This window comes from Hemiscyllium ocellatum, chromosome 11, assembly GCF_020745735.1.
Source record: "Hemiscyllium ocellatum isolate sHemOce1 chromosome 11, sHemOce1.pat.X.cur, whole genome shotgun sequence".
NCBI lineage: Eukaryota > Metazoa > Chordata > Chondrichthyes > Orectolobiformes > Hemiscylliidae > Hemiscyllium > Hemiscyllium ocellatum.
Window position 1 is genome coordinate 89,573,435 of NC_083411.1, and position 17,061 is coordinate 89,590,495.

The 17,061-nt window shown below is 39.4% G+C and overlaps 1 protein-coding gene across 4 annotated transcripts in view; it reads right to left on the reverse strand.

The window, feature by feature from the left end:
• The window catches only part of LOC132820237 (ecto-NOX disulfide-thiol exchanger 2-like), a 198,814-nt gene that overhangs the window by 83,002 nt on the left and 98,751 nt on the right, over window positions 1-17,061 (reverse strand). For 2 of the 4 annotated variants that reach the window (XM_060832237.1, XM_060832241.1), the window contains one exon: window positions 7,466-7,609. The exons of 1 other annotated variant lie outside the window; for it this stretch is intronic. In XM_060832237.1, the coding sequence (XP_060688220.1) occupies window positions 7,466-7,609 (144 nt within the window). Of the gene's footprint in view, window positions 1-7,060; window positions 7,155-7,465; window positions 7,610-17,061 lie in introns of those variants that run through there. One more of the 4 variants, XM_060832240.1, reaches the window with a different exon arrangement.

Below are 17,061 nucleotides of genomic sequence, written 5' to 3' on the forward strand. Positions count from 1 at the left end.
CAACCTGTAATAGTCTACTGAAATAGTTTTTCTTAGCTGTTTGAACTATCCAGTTCATTAGACACAGCAGTTGATTGCATATTCATAAAGAACGTGAACATATCAGTAGCTCAGCATCCACAGACTGTTACTTCAACACAGTAATGGTCCTGTTGAGCATGCCATTTTATCCCTGCTGGCTTCAGTGTTACCTAGAATGCTTGTATTTTCCTCAGAGATTATTACTGATCAGCTGACTTTGATCAGCAGAATACAAGAGCAGGGATGTACTGTGAGGCAGCATCGGATGCTGGTCAAACCACATTTGGCATATTGAGAGCAGTTTGGGGCCCTGTATCTTGGAGGGATGGGGGGGGGCTGGAGGTGCGTGGGAAGATGTGCTGTCATTAGAGGGGTCCAAAGGAAATTTTACATTTATCCCAGTGATGAATCACATGTCATCTGAGGAGCAGTTGGGGACTCTGGGTCTGAATTCAAGTAGGTTTTTTTGATGGTGGTAGGTGGAGAATGTCTTTTTAAATAGAGTGGATGTGGAGATGATGTTTCTACCCAGAGAGACTAGAACCTAAGGGCACAGCTCTTATAGTGAAAGTATGACCATGAGATGGAGAGGAATCCTTTCAGCCAGAGTGTTGTGAATCTGTAGAACTCATTACCGCAGGAAGCTACAGAGGCCAAATCCCTGAGTGTACATAAAACAGAGATTAGTGAGGGGATCAAAAGTTAAGGGGAGAAGGCAGGAAAAATGGGTTGAAAAACATGTCAGCCATGATTGAGTGGTGGAGCTGACTCAAAGAGCTGAATGGCCTAATGATCTAATCTAAGGCATTACCCAATGCTCCTTATTATATGGTTTAAATGCTGGAGGAGGTCAGGTAGGAAATATAAAACTAAAAATTTGACCACCTCCATTGATAAAATTCCATGAAATGTAAAACAAATCGAGTTCATGTGAACCATCTTTGAACCACTTGAAAACCACCTGTGGAGTTAGTCTGAGCTGGAGGTATATAAAAATAGGGGTCTCAGAAAGGCCTTGCATTGTTGGAAGATGAACTGTGCTTAGGATCTGGAAACTCTTGAGAAGGGATCTGTAGGACTGTGATCAGCTTGGCTTTCAAGAACATTTTGAGGAGGAATCAGGATCTGGAGAGAAAATTCTGTGGTAAACAGGGCAGGTTCTGGGATCTAGGATCAATGGACAAAGGATTGCAGCAGCTGACTGACAGTATTGCAGAGTTGGTTGCAGAGTCAAAATGATTCTTATAAATTGGAATTGGACAGTCTGAATGAGCAGTAATGTGGGATTACAATTAGTAGCTGATGAAATAGAAACCAGTACCAAATGATCAGACTTTGTGGTGTATTAATAATTCTATCCAGAGAACATACACTCATTTAATTTCCAAAGACTGTTGGGCCATCAGAAATCATGAGATCAGCATGCAGTCATTGTTTTAAACTTAGTAGGTACTTGACAGCCTTATTTAATAGGGAAAGAAAATTAAAAAGCAAACTGTCAGGGTTTGAACTGCAAATCAGCAGGAACTATATTTCATTTATCCTGCAGTAAATCTGTTTCTTCCTTCTTGGGAAAAGTCCAAGTGAAAGTGTGCAAGCAAAAAGTTAGAAAATGCACCAATTGATTCAAGTGCAGCTTCTTCCCCACTGTTATCAGCCTTTTGAATGGTCCTTTCATATTAAACTGATCTTTCTCTGTACCTTCTCTGGGGCTACAACACTGCATTCTAATCTATTATCCTGATGTACTGAAGTAAGGTATGATTTGCCTAGATAGCATGCAAAACAATACTTCTTACTGTACCTTGGTACATGTAACAATAATAAGTCAAATCAAAACAAAAACAGAACAAATTTCATGTGCATTTTCATGGTATAGACATTGATCAATGTTCCATTGGGGTGATAATGAAATGTTGCCAGCTTTATTAATCATGTTTTGTATTTGTTAATTAAATGGAATTTAAAATTTTTACTGGCAATAGTTTTATGTTTTGTGTTTAATTAATTAAATTTGTAGATTATACCAGTGCAGTACAGTTTCATAAAGCAATCAATCATTCTTCTGGTGTATGAACAGTGAATGAACAAAAGATTATGTAATTTCCAATGAATCTATAACATCTACATGAATGACCTGAAACAAAAGGTCATATTTGTACACTGGATTGTTTACCTACCTTAAGTGCTGAGTATGAGAAGACCCTAAAAAAATTCAAGGTGAATGATGTCGAAGTTTCCCATCCAGCAAGCTCCCAAATTCAGCTAGGGTGGCAGTAAAGTTAAAGGGGTTGGAAATTTGATCTGCAGAAGGCACATGGGAACTATGCTCTTACAGGCAATGAGAGTCAGAGGCCACTGGAACTGTTGCTCATAAAACATGCAAATTGTAGAGATATAGAACATAAAAAGGAAAACCAAGGAATGATGTACTTTTTTTATAACATTATCTGTGATTGAAGAGAAATAGGGTGTCCAACTTACTGCACAAAACTGAAGAAAATCATCTTTGTTTACACAGCTCCTTGGTTAAATAATCTGTCTTCTGACTGGATAAAAAAAATTTACTGATAGCAGAATGGTCATACATTTTACAAAATGGCAGTGCTCCTAGCTTTCACAACAGGAGTGACGAGACTAAAACTAGCCAAGCCTTGCTGCAGCATTATTCTATTTGTCCCATTGAGACTTGCCAAAATTGGTCAAATGAAAAAATAACAATATGAGCAGATGGTCTATGTCAGCAAGGTATTCTACCACATACTGTTGATTTGCCAGCCAATTTCTAAAAGTAAAGATTGCCATAAATAGCACGCAATTGGTCTCAATTAACATGATTCTGTGTTGATACTGACTAACAGGAAAGAGGATAGGCAATGATGCTATGGGCTCAAAGGTTCTGCTTCAAGATCCAGCAACACTGCACACCTCCCTAAATGATACCCACAACAGAAGGCTAATAAGCACAAGATAGGCATAAAGCATAAAATTCTCAAACACTACCTTCAGCGAAAAGATGAGAGAGACACATGGTCTGTGCTAGTCGAAGGATGCGTGCAGGTAGGAAGGACAGGCCAGGGGCTTCATAAGAGAAGGGCAGGGGAAAACGTAGAGATACTTTCCATACGTTGTGTAAACTCTTTGCATGCTTTCATATGATTTTCCCATTCCTGCAACAGTCTATAATATTAGACTATGTAAAAACCTTCTTAGGTATCCCTGTGTTATGTGTTGGCTATAGTGCGTGAATATGAAGAAAAAGCTTTTTTTTCTCTCTACTTTAGATCTTGTCACCGGTATGTACCTCACTATAAAAGGACAGTTTCTTGGTGGGATTCATACATATTAAAATTTAAATTTTCAATTACATACATGATTCGAAGTCCCAGACTATTATTATTCCGATCTTGCTATTCTGTTACAGTCTGCCCTCTCCAAGTTATTAATATAGGTAGCAAATGATTAAGGCCCATGCATGAGCATAGAGGCATTTCACTAGTTACATATATCTAACATGGAAAAGACCCATTAATCCTGACTTTGTCTTTTGTGTTGTAACCAGATCGTAATCCATGTTAACATATAAACCCACATTACCATGACTTCAATTTTGTGCAATATAGTGGCACCTTATCAAGTGTTTTCTGGAAAATATACTATACCTATCAGTTTCCCTTTATGAACTCTGTTGGTTATTTCTTCAAAGAATTGTAGCAAATTTGTCAAATGTGATTTACCTTTCACAAAACCATTTGACACTGATTCTATTAAGCTTTCCTTAATATTTTATTTTTTCCTGAATAATGGCCCCTAGCCTTTTCCTTACGACACAGTAATTTCTTTGATTATGTGATAGTTCCATTCCGATACAACCCCACTCTATACAAAAGTCATGCAATACAAATAACACAGGGTTGTTGATCTAATCGTGTTATAGCCAACACACGCTTTACAAGTTCGCATTTTAGAAACAGCATTCCCAATTCTCCATTGCATTACAGCTAATTTATGTTAACGAAATACACATTATAGCAGACCTTTATTAGGTTAATTTCCTTGTTGTTTCCTGCTTCCTGTCTGTCTCTTGAACAGGGGCACTACATTAGCAGTTTTCTGAACACTGGAACTCTGTCAGAATCCACTAGGTTCTGTAGTATTGTGAGCTATTTCTCGATAATTTCTATAATCACTTCCTTTGAATCTGTTGGATGCATGCCAATAGGAACTGGCTACTTAGAATCAGTCATAGAGATGTACAGCACGGAAATAGACCCTTTGGTCTAACTCGTCTATGCCGACCAGATATCCTAGTCCCATCTTCCAGCACTTAGCCTATATCCCTCAAAACCCTTCCTATTCATATATCCATCCAAATGCCTTTTAAATGTTCTAATTGTACCAGTCTCCAACAGTCCCTCTGGCAGCTCGCTTCATACACGTACCACCCTCTGCGTGAAAACTTTGCCCCTTAGGTTTCTTTTATATCTTTCCCCTCTCACCCTAAGCCTATGCCTTCTAGTTCTGGACTCCCTCAACCCAGGCAAAAATACCTTGTCTATTTACCCTATTCGTACTCCTCATAGTTTTATAAACCTCAGCCTCCAACATTCCAAGGAAAACAGCCTCAACCTCTTCAGTGTCTCCCGATAGTTCAAATCCTCCAACCCTGACAACATTCTTCTAAATCTTTTCTGAACCCTTTCAAACTTTCACAACATCCTTCTGGTAGGAGGGTGACCGGAGTTGCACACAAGATTCCAAAAGCGGCCCAACCAATCTCCTGCACAGCTGCAGCATGACCTCCCAACTCCCACACTCAACGCTCTATCCAAAAAAGGAAAACAAAAGGTTGGACTGAAGGGTCTGTTTCCATGCTGTACAACCCTATGACTCTATACCAAAAGCCCCCCTCCAAAATCCCATCCACCCACGACTCCACCCTTATGGATGCACTTGTCTGCCTTCAGTTACAATAGTTTGTCAAATACTTTCTGTTATGATAGATACAGTTACAAGATCTTTCCTCCCATTAGTACCTTACTTATCTGTTATCTTTAAAATGTTTATAATTTCCTTTACTCTGAAGACTCATAGAAAACATTGCTTTTAAAATTATTTGCCATTATCCCTTTGCCTAGTTATAAGTTCCTCAGTTGCTTCGTCCAAGGGTACAACATTTACTTTAGCTATTCTTTCTTTTTCTATACAGAAGCTCTTGCGATTTGATGTTATATTTCTTGCCAATTCACGATCATAGTCAATTTTCTTTGTTTTAGTCATCTGACGCTTCTAAAAAAAATTTCCAATCCTCTGGCCAACCATCAGTTTTCATCATTTTGTACGCCTTGGTCACTGATTGGAGATGCTCCTTGACTGCCTCCTTAAACATAGATGCTCATTCTACTCATTGGATCCTCCATTCTAACCCAAATAAATGTTTGCTGAGTGTTCTTGCAGGGTATTTTGTACATGACATTCCTTCTGCTGGCTGTTGGTACTGGGTCCTTTAAATTCATTCGGAGCTGTTACAGTGTGGTGGCGGACCACAAACCTACCATGATGCCTAGGGGCCAGAGTAGTCTGATCATCATCTCTGAAATGTCTTTGATGTATGGTCGGGTGGCTAGAGTCTCTAGGTGTGTTGTGTCTTCCTGTTTAGGTCTGGGTGGAGTCGCGGGAGGATAGGATTTTGGACGGGGACTTTTGGTATGTTTTCCTTTTTTGAAGTTGGGTGGTCACGTTGCAGCTGTGCAGCAGATTGGTTGGGCTGCTTTTGGAATCTTGTGTGCAACTCCGGTCACCCTCCTACCAGAAGGATGTTGTGAAAGTTTGAAAGGGTTCAGAAAAGATTTACAAGGAAGTTGCCAGGTATGGAGGATTTGGGCCTTAGAGAGAGGCTGAAGCTGTTTTCCCTGGAGTGTTGGAAGCTGAGGTTTATAAAATTATGAGGAGAATGAATAGGGTAAATCGACAAGGATTTTTTGCCTGGGTTGAGGGAGTCCAGAAATAGAGGGCATAGATTTAGGGTGAGAGGGGAAAGATATAAAAGAGACCTAAGGGGCAAAATTTTCATGCAGGGGATGGTACGTGTATGAAATGAGCTGCCAGAGGAACTGGTGGAGGCTGGTACAATTAAAACATTTAAAAGATATTTGGATGGGTATATGAATAGGAAGGGTTTTGAGGGATATGGGCTAAGTACAGGAAAATGGGACTAGATTAGGTTGGGATAGTGGTTGGCATGGATGAATTAGACTGAAGGGTCTGTTTCCGTGCTATACATCTCTATGACTATGACTGCAACAAACATTACATTGGTCAGATAGACCAACTAGCCATCAGGATACATGAGCACCAACTAACCACTAAATGATACGACCAACTATCACTGGTATCCAAACACACAGATGAAGAGAGACATCAGTTCAACTGGGACAGGCCAGATAAAGACACGCATGGGCATTCTTAGAGGCCTGGCATTGAAACCAGAACTCCATTAATAAACATATCGATTTGGACCCCATTTACCAACTTCTCAGAAACAGAATCAGAAATTATATCATCAACGACAACAAACCAAGACACAAATGACAACTGGGACAGAACACCAGCACTTCACCATAGGCTCACTGATGTTGTTACCAAGCATGGTGACAAAACGTCTGAGAACAAGTCTACCAGCTCAGCGAGCTAACTTATAACCTGATCCACAACCTAAGCTACAAATCTTCTCCAAAATCTCAAAGATGTGTATTATAATTTGCAACAATTATAATAATTAGTTTTTCAGTTTGAGTAAGGTATTTTTATTCTAATGTGCTCAATTATCATTCATACTAAAGTATGAGAGAAATTGAACATTCAGATGGTTAATTATAGCTGAAATCAATTTCAGACGTCATCCATTTTTAAACCATATACAAAAGTTTATACAATCAGATGCATGCTTTTCCTAATTATATTCTTATAAAATGCTGTGATCGTTTAACTTAATGAGAAGAGATTAAGAAAATTATAAAATTGTATATTCTCTTATTACCTGCTTTTGAATAGCATGTTAAAGCAAAGCTGTGCCAGCCAATTCAGATACTGTTCCAAGTATGGGAGATCTTTTGATGTCCTGGCCAGCATTACTATCTCAACCAAAAGAAAAACAGATTATGTGGGCATTGGGCCACTATTTCAGGCATCTTGCTGCACAAATTACCTGCTGCACTTGGCTATTAAACAATGACTTCAACTTGAAAGTAATCCTTTGGTTGTAAAGTAAATTTGCAAATTATGAGAATGTATTCTGGTATATAAGTGAACTTTTTTTCTTCTAGCGTATAGAATCTTTGTCATAGTTTTAATGCAATAATAGTACATCACGACAATTTGATGGTCTGTACATTTTCTGTAGTACTTCAGATAAAGCTGGAACTGAGAGCAATTCTGCTGTTACCTGCAGATGTATTATTCCGTCTCCTTTTCTTGATTGGTTCATTACAGGGGACGATAGAACATTCTGTCACCAGTGGTTCATTTGAATCATTAAACTGCAGTGGTTCATCATTGTTTGCAGGATCGAAGGACAGCTGGTTATATCCTTTGGAAGCCAAAGAATAAGGATAGAATATCAGTCTCTGTAGACAAAGAGATATCTGTTGACTAATGATCAAACAGATATAACTGAGCTACATCATTCAGCTATTGGATATTATCCTCAAACTAAATGATTGAAAACATATTTATTTTTCATAACAAAGAAAGCAACATACAGAGAATTTTATAGGAAACCTTTATTTTCTCTTGAAATTCTAAGATATAACAGTCCTGTTGAAATTTTGATACTTCACAAATACTCTTCAATGTTCTCAATTCATCATTACTCTTAAAATCCAAGAAAACATCCACAGTTGCAAGAACCATATTTATTTACAACTTCATTTGGCACTGCAAACTTGTTACAACCAGAATACAAGGAGGTTCCCCAATATGTTATTATTCAGATGGGAAACTGTTAAGGTCCTGGCTGAGGTGGGATAAATTGGTTACTCCTTCTTCATGATCTACACCTTTGCTTGGTTGCAACAAGGTTAGTTTAAAAACTTTCCTTATGGACACCTATCTCCCTGAATGCATGTTTTTAAAATGAGCCAACTTAAGCTGAAAGAAACACAGAATACTGGAAAAACTTGGTTGGTGTAGTAGCAATTATGGAGGGTGAAAGAGAGTTAATGTTTCAAGTCAGTTATGACTCTTCTTCAAAATTGAAAGGTATTGGATGATTTTGGGCAGAGGTAGAGGGACGTCAAGGGAGCAGATGGTGGAGAGGGCCAGTGGAAAAGATTAAAGGGTTGCTATTGGTGGTGACAGGGGAAAAGAGATATGAAATAGTTGTGAATTTAGGCATGAAAAAAAGAGAAAGAATAGGTCAATTTTAACTAGGCTTTCTTGAATTAACAATGAGCAATTTCTCAAATATGAAAAGAAAAATTCAAACTCAACACTCAAACAAATTAGAAGAGTCAAATTCAAAAAGATAAAAAGTTTAAAAATATATACATGGATCATATATTTTGAGACTGATAGCAAAGAAAAGTGCTAAGGATCCAGGGAAGTTTGGCGAATTGGATTCAGAATTGACCGAGTGGCAGGAAGAGGAGGGTGAAGGTCGTGGGGCATTTTTGTGACTAGAAGCCTGCAAGGACCAGTGTTGAATTCGTTGCTGTTTTGAGTAAAATAAATGACTCGGATTGAAATGTAGGAGAGTTGAATAGTAAGTTTGAGGACGACATGAAAATTATTGGGATTGTAAATAGTGTGAGGGATAGCCTTAGGAGGATATAGATGGGCTGGTCAGATGGGCTAATCAGTGGCATACGGAATTCAATCTGGCCAAGTGTGAAATGATCCATTTGAGCATAATAAACAAGTCAAGGAAGTACTTGATGAGTGTTAAGACTCTGGAAAGCACAGAGGATCAGAAGGACATTAGTGTGCACGTCCACATGTCCCTGAAGTGAGAAAGACTGGTGGATAAAGTGGTTCAGGCAGCATATGAGATATGTACCTTTATTAGCCAAGGCATCGAGTTTAAGAACAGAGAAGTTACGTCAGAATTGTATATAATGTCAGTTAAACCTTAAGTAGAATATTGTCTGCAGTTCAGGAAACCACATTATAGATGGGATGTGATTGCACTGGAGAGGATGCAGAGAAGATTTACCACTCTAATAGAAATTCTTCAATGTCATTTCCTAATTAGATTAGATTAGATTACTTAGTGTGGAAACAGGCCCTTCGGCCCAACAAGTCCACACTGACCCACCGAAGCGCAACCCACCCATACCCCTACATTTACCCCTTACTGGTAAGGGCCATAGGCACATGGAATATCAGTTCCCCTAAGTCCACTAGCAGCAGTAGTTTAAGATGGCTCATCACTAACCTACAAGGACAATTACAGATGGATAATAACTGAGTCTTACCAGCAAACTTATGAACGCATTTTTTAAAAAGTCCTTAAAGTGCTCTCCTTTGATGCACATTTAACAGAATTAGTATTAGTACAGATAGTAAAAAAGTAAACAGACTATAAACTAAGGTGATTAATACTTCTCTGAAGACCCTTTGTTTTAAATTATCATTGAACCATAGTGAAAAAACAGTAAAATAAATCTATAGATCATAAGTCTTACAGCAAGTAAAAGCAGCATGTCTTCTGACATTTCCCTTTTATCTTAAATAAAATATTGTTGAATTAACTGCTTATTCCAGTGACGGCTTAAGTGCCTGCAGGCATTAGTGAAAAACAAAACATTTCTTTACGCAAACTATTTCCAATCACTGGGCCTCAATTCATCAAGCTTCTTCAATGCATTAGCAGTGAGATCCAACAGAATTTTATTCACTGGAAATATCATTTCTCTCATTTACGTTATTACAATCATGTAAACATAAACACATTTCAGTTACATCAATAACAACTTCCATATTTTACTCACTTTTTACTGCTGCTAATGACATCAACTAATATTTGTAGAAAAACTGGTAAAGTCTGAAAGACATTTTAACACTGACTGAATAAGAGACTCTCTTTCAATAAGGAGTATTCTCATTCAGCGACACTCCAACAAATATACTCGAGTCAAAAATTCCAAGATTGGAACAGAGCACAAGCAAGGGAACCAGAAAATAGGTCAGATCAACTTTGTAATCAAATTTTGCAATTTTCAGAAGTCATGGGTCGATTTTCAGCTCATTCAAATATTTGCTCCCCCAATCAATCTCAAAGGTTGTTACTGGAGCGCCTCCATGCCACCATGAGGGATCAGTTTTAAAAAAGCATTAACAGAACTGACTTCAGTTTAATGTTGAACCTTGCTGAAGCAACATGAAAGTTTCCACAACTTGCCAGAAATAATGTATTCTATCTCAGTGAAGATTGAACAAAATAATGAATCCCATTGTTTCTGTTCATACGGACAAAATTCGCAGGGATGACTAAGTGGAGCAACAAGGCAAATTTGATCTTTGGGCAAGTGGATCTGTGAAAGATCTGCAAATTTATCTTTATCAGTGCCAGCTGCCACCTCAAATATCTAATGACTCAATTGTTGCAATTTGGAATAGGGTTAGAATAGCTTTTGACTTGATTAGCTAAGGATTCTATTCCAACTCACATTCAAACTTTCAACTTCACATTCCCAATCTACACGCAATTGCCCATATGAGGTAACTGTATCTAGTTTTTCGTCCTCTTTTGCCTGTGAACATTGGCTTTCTACTTATTTTCTAACTAAAACTGTACACATGTATCAGTGTTCAACCATTCAGCACTGAAATAGTTGCACGAAACAGCAGCACTGCTTAACCATGTTCAAAACAATTCCTGTATCTACTAAATTACATGGAACAATCTTCCATAATTTATTTTTAAATCTATGAATACTGACACCAAACAATGGCTTTCGAGAAGCATGCGTGCTAAACGTCACCATTTAGATGTACATAACCATTTGGTATTGGTACCGACTAAGAGTATTTAAAAATGAAACCTAATCTGAAACGTTTTTTGGTAGTCCTTCAGGGAATGGGACATAAATACAGTTATAGTGTATATTTTATTATTATTATTATTAATAAACACTATTAAACTTAATATTAGTGGGTGCACTCTACAAAACCTGTGGCTTAATATTAAGACATAATGCCTTAACTTTACATCTGATTGAGTCACTTCTTCATTGAGCAAAGGGTCCAAGAGGCATGATTATGCTCAAACAAAGGTGTTCGCATTCAAATAGATTGACCTCAAAATGTACATGACATAAAATCTTTTTAAAAGGAACCCTCCTAAAGCTACAGTAATTTAATAAGTGTAGTGGTACTCATGGCTTAGCACATTGCCTTTGAAATTTTAGATCCATTTGTTAAATCCAATTCAGACCAAGATGATAAAGATGAAGACTCACCATCAAGGTCTTTGTTTTAGATAAGGTTGACGAGGCAACCTGGTTTTTAGTGTTTTGGATCCATATCATAATGATGCTTTCAATTTAAAAATTGACTGCCGACATTATTCTGAAATCAATAATACAGTATATGTTGCAGGAATTAAGTGAGGAGAATACACAAGATATTTGTTTGAAGAAATACATACTCTTATGGATAATATTCTTGTAAATGGCCTCACTTTGTCATGTTGGGGTCTTTCAACAATTTTCAACCATGTTTATGTCAGGACCTGGACAATAATTTTGCATAACAGAATCTCTAGATACCACTTACATTCAAAGACATCTTTATGTTCCAACATGTAGATAAATAAAACAGTTTACATATTTAAAGTTTGTAGCAATTACAAGTGATAACTATAAAGAAACTTGGACATGGGGTGTGGGGGGGGGGGGGGGGGGGAGGTGGTATGAGGTAGAAGTTCAGCAGAAAGTGCAGAGAATGGCTTTCAACAGCAACACCAACCACTTCCAAATACTAGCTCCCAAAATCAGACACTTAGCTCAGTCATAAAGGGTTGTCCCTTCACTCTGAGGCTGTGCCCTCGGGCCTGAGCCCCTTCTTCTATTGCAGACATCTTTTCCACATCCACTTAATCCAAGTTACTCCATAGTTAAAGTTTCAATCGCGCCCCCCCCCACCCCACCCCCCTTGTCCCCTCCCAAACTCCATTCAGTGTAGACCCAGATTCATCAACTGTTTCTGGTGTGACAAACCTTTCACTCCCAGGATCACCCTTGTAAACCTCTTCTGGATCCCTTCTAAGGCCAGCACATCCCCTTCTGAGATACGGCGCCTAAAACTGCTCTCAATACAGGTAGTTATCCTATAACACACATTTATTAAATAGGATTAATCTGGAACGCGATTTGTGAATTGCCAACCTTTTTTTAATTAAATCAAACTCCCGTTCGCTGTTATGCAATTCTCATCCTGAGCATTAGGTGTACACAGTGAGCGGAGGATTGGACTCCACATCACGTGATCAGTCAGCTTATCCGCTTTCATGTGAAGAGCTTCATGAAAGGTACGGTGAAATGTTTGTGCTATTAAACTTAGAAAAGCATCATTAAAATGGCACTAAAGCCGGAGGACAAGAAGCTGGAAGCAATCTGTTAATTGAGAAATTTACAGTTGAGATAAGGGTGACATTTCACCGGAATTGACTAACAGTAAAAAGGACCAAGTTAAGCAGCAGTTTAAAACTTAGCTTTGTTATACAGTCATAAAATCATAGAGATGTACAGCGTGGAAACAGACCCTTCGGTCCAACCCGTCCATGCCAACCAGATATCCCAACCCAATCTAGTCCCACCTGCCAGCACCCGGCCCATATCCCTCCAAACCCTTCCTATTCATATACCCATCCAAATGCCTCTTAAATGTTGCAAATGTACCAGCCTCCACCACATCCTCTGGCAGCTCATTCTACACACATGCGTGAAAAAGTTGCCCCTTTGGTTTCTTTTATATCTTTCCCCTCTCACCCTGAACCTACGCCCTCTACTTCTGGACTCGCTGACCCCAGGGAAAAGACTTTGCCTATTTATCCTATCTATGCCCCTCATAATTTTGTAAACCTCTAGAAGGTCACCCTTCAGCTCCAGGGAAAACAGCCCAACCTATTCAACCTCTCCCTCTTGGTCAAATCCTCCAAGCCTGGCAACATCCTTGTAAATCTTTTCTGAATCCTTTCTAGTTTCACAACATCTTTCCGATAGGAAGGAGACCAGAATTGCACACAATATTCCAGCAGTGGCCTAATCAATGTCCTGTACAGCTGCAATATGACCTCCCAACTTCAATCCTATGACCAATAAAAGAAAGCACACCAAACGGCTTCTTCACTATTCTATCCACCTGTGACTCCACTTTCAAGGAGCTATGAACCTGCACTCCAAGGTCCACTACACCTCCAATTTTGGTGTCATCTGCAAACTTACTAACTGTATCTCTTATGCTCGCATCCAAATCATTTACATAAATGACAAAAAGTAAAGAACCCAGCACTGTTCCTTATGGCACTCCACTGGTCACAGGCCTCCAGTCTGAAAAACAACCCTCCACCACTACCCTCTGTCTTCTACCTTTGAGCCACATGGCTAGTTCTCCCTGTATTCCGTGAGATCTAACCTTGCTAATCAGTCTCCCATGGGGAACCTTGTCGAACACCTTACTGAAGTCCATATAGATCATATCTACTGCTCTGCCCTCATCAATCCTCTTGGTTACTTCTTCAAAAAACTCAATCAAGTTTGTGAGACATGATTTCCCATGCACAAAGCCATGTTGGTATTAAGAGCTTTCTTTCGCTCTCTTTATTTTAAAAAAAAGTATATTTAGATGTTAAAGAATATCTGCAGACTCATGTGAATCTAACTAATCACTTTGCTAACCAATTGCAAAAAAAAACACTATAGGAGCTTGGACATGGTCAATCAGCTTCTCAGGGTGGCCAGAGTCAGGAAACTCTGCATGTAGTAAGTGAGGGAGAGAAAAGTGGGTAGCACACTGTTATGTTTGGTGCATGTTTGGAGATGTCCTGAGAGGATGAGTAGGCTGTGCAGGAAAGAGTCAAGGTTAGTCAGGGTCAGATGTTAGTGAGGATGAGAGTAAGTAGAGATGATGTTGCAAGAATTGGTGGGTACAGTGGCAGAGATAGAGAGAGAGTGTGAGGTATCAACGAGAAAATGGTGGAACTATCACTGGCAGAGTGGAGGTGGCCATTGATCTTCCTACATTCTGTGCATTCCTTCAGATGGTTGAGACTGCACTGGTCTGGATGATAACCCTGATCCAGGTTGGCATAGCTCTAGCTGAATGATGTCCCCTTTTGGCCTGGGAGAAAAGGACACCCTGCCACTACACCCCATCCCCATCAGCAGCATCTCTCTGTCACTCCCCACAAAGAGAGGCACCAATTTTCCATTGTCTGCCATATCCAGGGCCAATGTCAGGAACCATGCAGGGCAGCTCCAGACTGACACCTCTTATCTGGGTGCACGCTATCCTTTTAAAGATGGTGCTGCACCATGGATATTGGTCAATTCTAGGATATTTAGGAAGTGGTGACTTGTTTTGGAAATAACACATGGTATGATGACACTAGAATGTGTGAGAGGGGCACCAAAGGATGGAGTAGGTAATAAATCAGGCGGGTGTTGTAAAATTAGGTGATAGATATCCCCCTTGCATCATAATGTGAATCCTTCTGGAAAACTTGACAAAACTGACACTTAGTGAAAGAAATTAAGATTTAGCCCTTGATCTATCAAGGCAGATTTCATTCTGGGATCTGACTTGCGCAGTGTTACCATCAGATGGGATCAGAAGACTGGCAACAATGTAATGCAGCCAGCAGGAATAGATGCCAATCGAGAGTAATATGAAGCGTGGAGAGATAAGATAGAGGAGGGTGGGGGTGGGGAGAAAGCAGCATAGAGTACAATGGGTGAGTGGGGGAGGGGATGAAGGTGATAGGTCAGGGAGGAGACGGTGGAGTGAATAGGTGGAAAAGGAGACAGGCAGGTAGGGCAAGTCCAGACAAGTCACGGGGACAGTGCTGAGCTGGAAGTTAGGAACGAGGATGAGGTGGGGGAAGGGGAAATGAGGAAACTGTTGAAGTCCACATTGATGCTCTGGGGTTGAAGTGTTCCAAGGCGGAAGATGAGGCGTTCTTCCTCCAGGCGTCTGGTGGTGAGGGAGTGGCGGAGAAGGAGGCCCACGACCTCCATTATTTCTGTTGGCTAACTAATATTTTTGTTTCAATTTTTGCTGGTATTTCTGGTGGCTCACCCCTATAGACCAGGCCAGACCCCCCTCAAAACATTTTAAGAAGGTAGTCCAGACCCTAACTTTAGTTGTTTAGGTAGATGTAAGGTGGATATTCCAGGAATGATGCAGCTGGTCAAACCACTCAGATTTAAATAGAAGAGAATTTATTTACAGACGACTGAATGAAACATGAACAAAAGAGAATCTGAAAATCCAGCTAACTCTATCGCAACTTAATGATGCTGTTCCAATTTCCTGCAATATTCTGTTATGAAGGTGTAAAAATGGTCATGCACCTTTAAGAGAGTTAAAAGCTAGCAGAACTACCTGACAGCACCAAAGTGTTCTGAACAAGATATAGCGTAATCTTTTAGTCCAGCAGCTAGTGTAGCTGGTTGCCTGAAGACAAAAACAAAATTGAATTAGGCCAATCAGTTTAAATTATACCCCAAAAATACCAAACTCCAATCAAATTTGAATTTAGTATTTTGTCAATATTAAAAGCCAGTGACACAATCAGATGCTTTGGAGGTATAAGACTAGGAAAAATTGAATAGTTGAGGGAGAACTGCTAAGCCAACAACATGTGCAGACTGCCTGGAGAATAGCTCTCTTAAAAAGTACCTCGATCGTGACTGTGAAACAGAAATCCCTAAGAAGAAGAAAAGACAACAGAGGAAGATATAAAGAGAAGATCTGACAGCTGGGTTTTATCAGACTAGTATCGTAGAAGGGGAAGGTAAAAGAAAGGCTAGAGAAAGTTGTAAATAGTTGTTAGTTAACTATTCTCTGTTATACTTTAAGAAATAAAGATGTTAATTTTTGCTTTAAATAGTTCTTGACCTCTCGAATTTTCACAGATTACAGCATGGGATAAATCTTTTCTGTGTTGCTGGTTTAAATTAAGCAGGAGGGTTTACCTATGTCGTAACAATCTGCATAAATGTGCCCATTGGCAACAAAGGTCAGTTCAAACCCAGGTTCTTGCAGGAGAGATGTTTAGCCTGGAACATCTGTTGAACCAGGGAACTTTTTCTCCCAGCAGTTTCAAACAAACTGCTTGTTAAAACCCAAAGCCAAACCAAAAACAAACCCCTGGGAGAACTAGCCACTCCCTTTTCATTATACAAATGTTAAAAAACCTAAAAGCCTTTTCCTTCAATTTTGCCTTAGACAGTAGATGTTAACTATTAGCAAAGTCCCTGATCCAAGATAAATCAGAACCTCTGCCTTTTACAACCCCTCTTGGAAAAAAAAACAAGGATAGCTTAAGCTTGTTAAAAGGAGCAGCATCATCCAGGAATGCAACTATGGCATTACAGGAGAACAATCTGACCAGAGCCGAATATAGCCTCAGCAGAACATCCTGCTTAGTTCTCACCCTCTCCAAATGAATGCTTACATCCTAACCGAACCTGCATGTTAAGTTTAACATTAAAGTGTAATCCTTGAATTAGGTCTCCCAAGTACCTTTGTACTTCAAATTTCTAGAGAGTTTCCCCATTTAGAAAATAATCAATGCCTCTATTCTTTCTCTCAAAGTGCATAACCTCATATTTTCCAATATTGTTTTCCATCTGCCACTTCTAGCCAACTCTCCTCGCCTGTCCAAGTCCTTCTGCAGCCTTGGCACTCTTCAGCACTACCTTATCCTCCACCTTCGGGACAAGGCACCTACAATTGATTGCATCAGATGGCAGCATCATGAAATTCTGATATTCAGACTCAAGATGGTGGCAGAAACAGATTCCTCAGCCAAAGCTC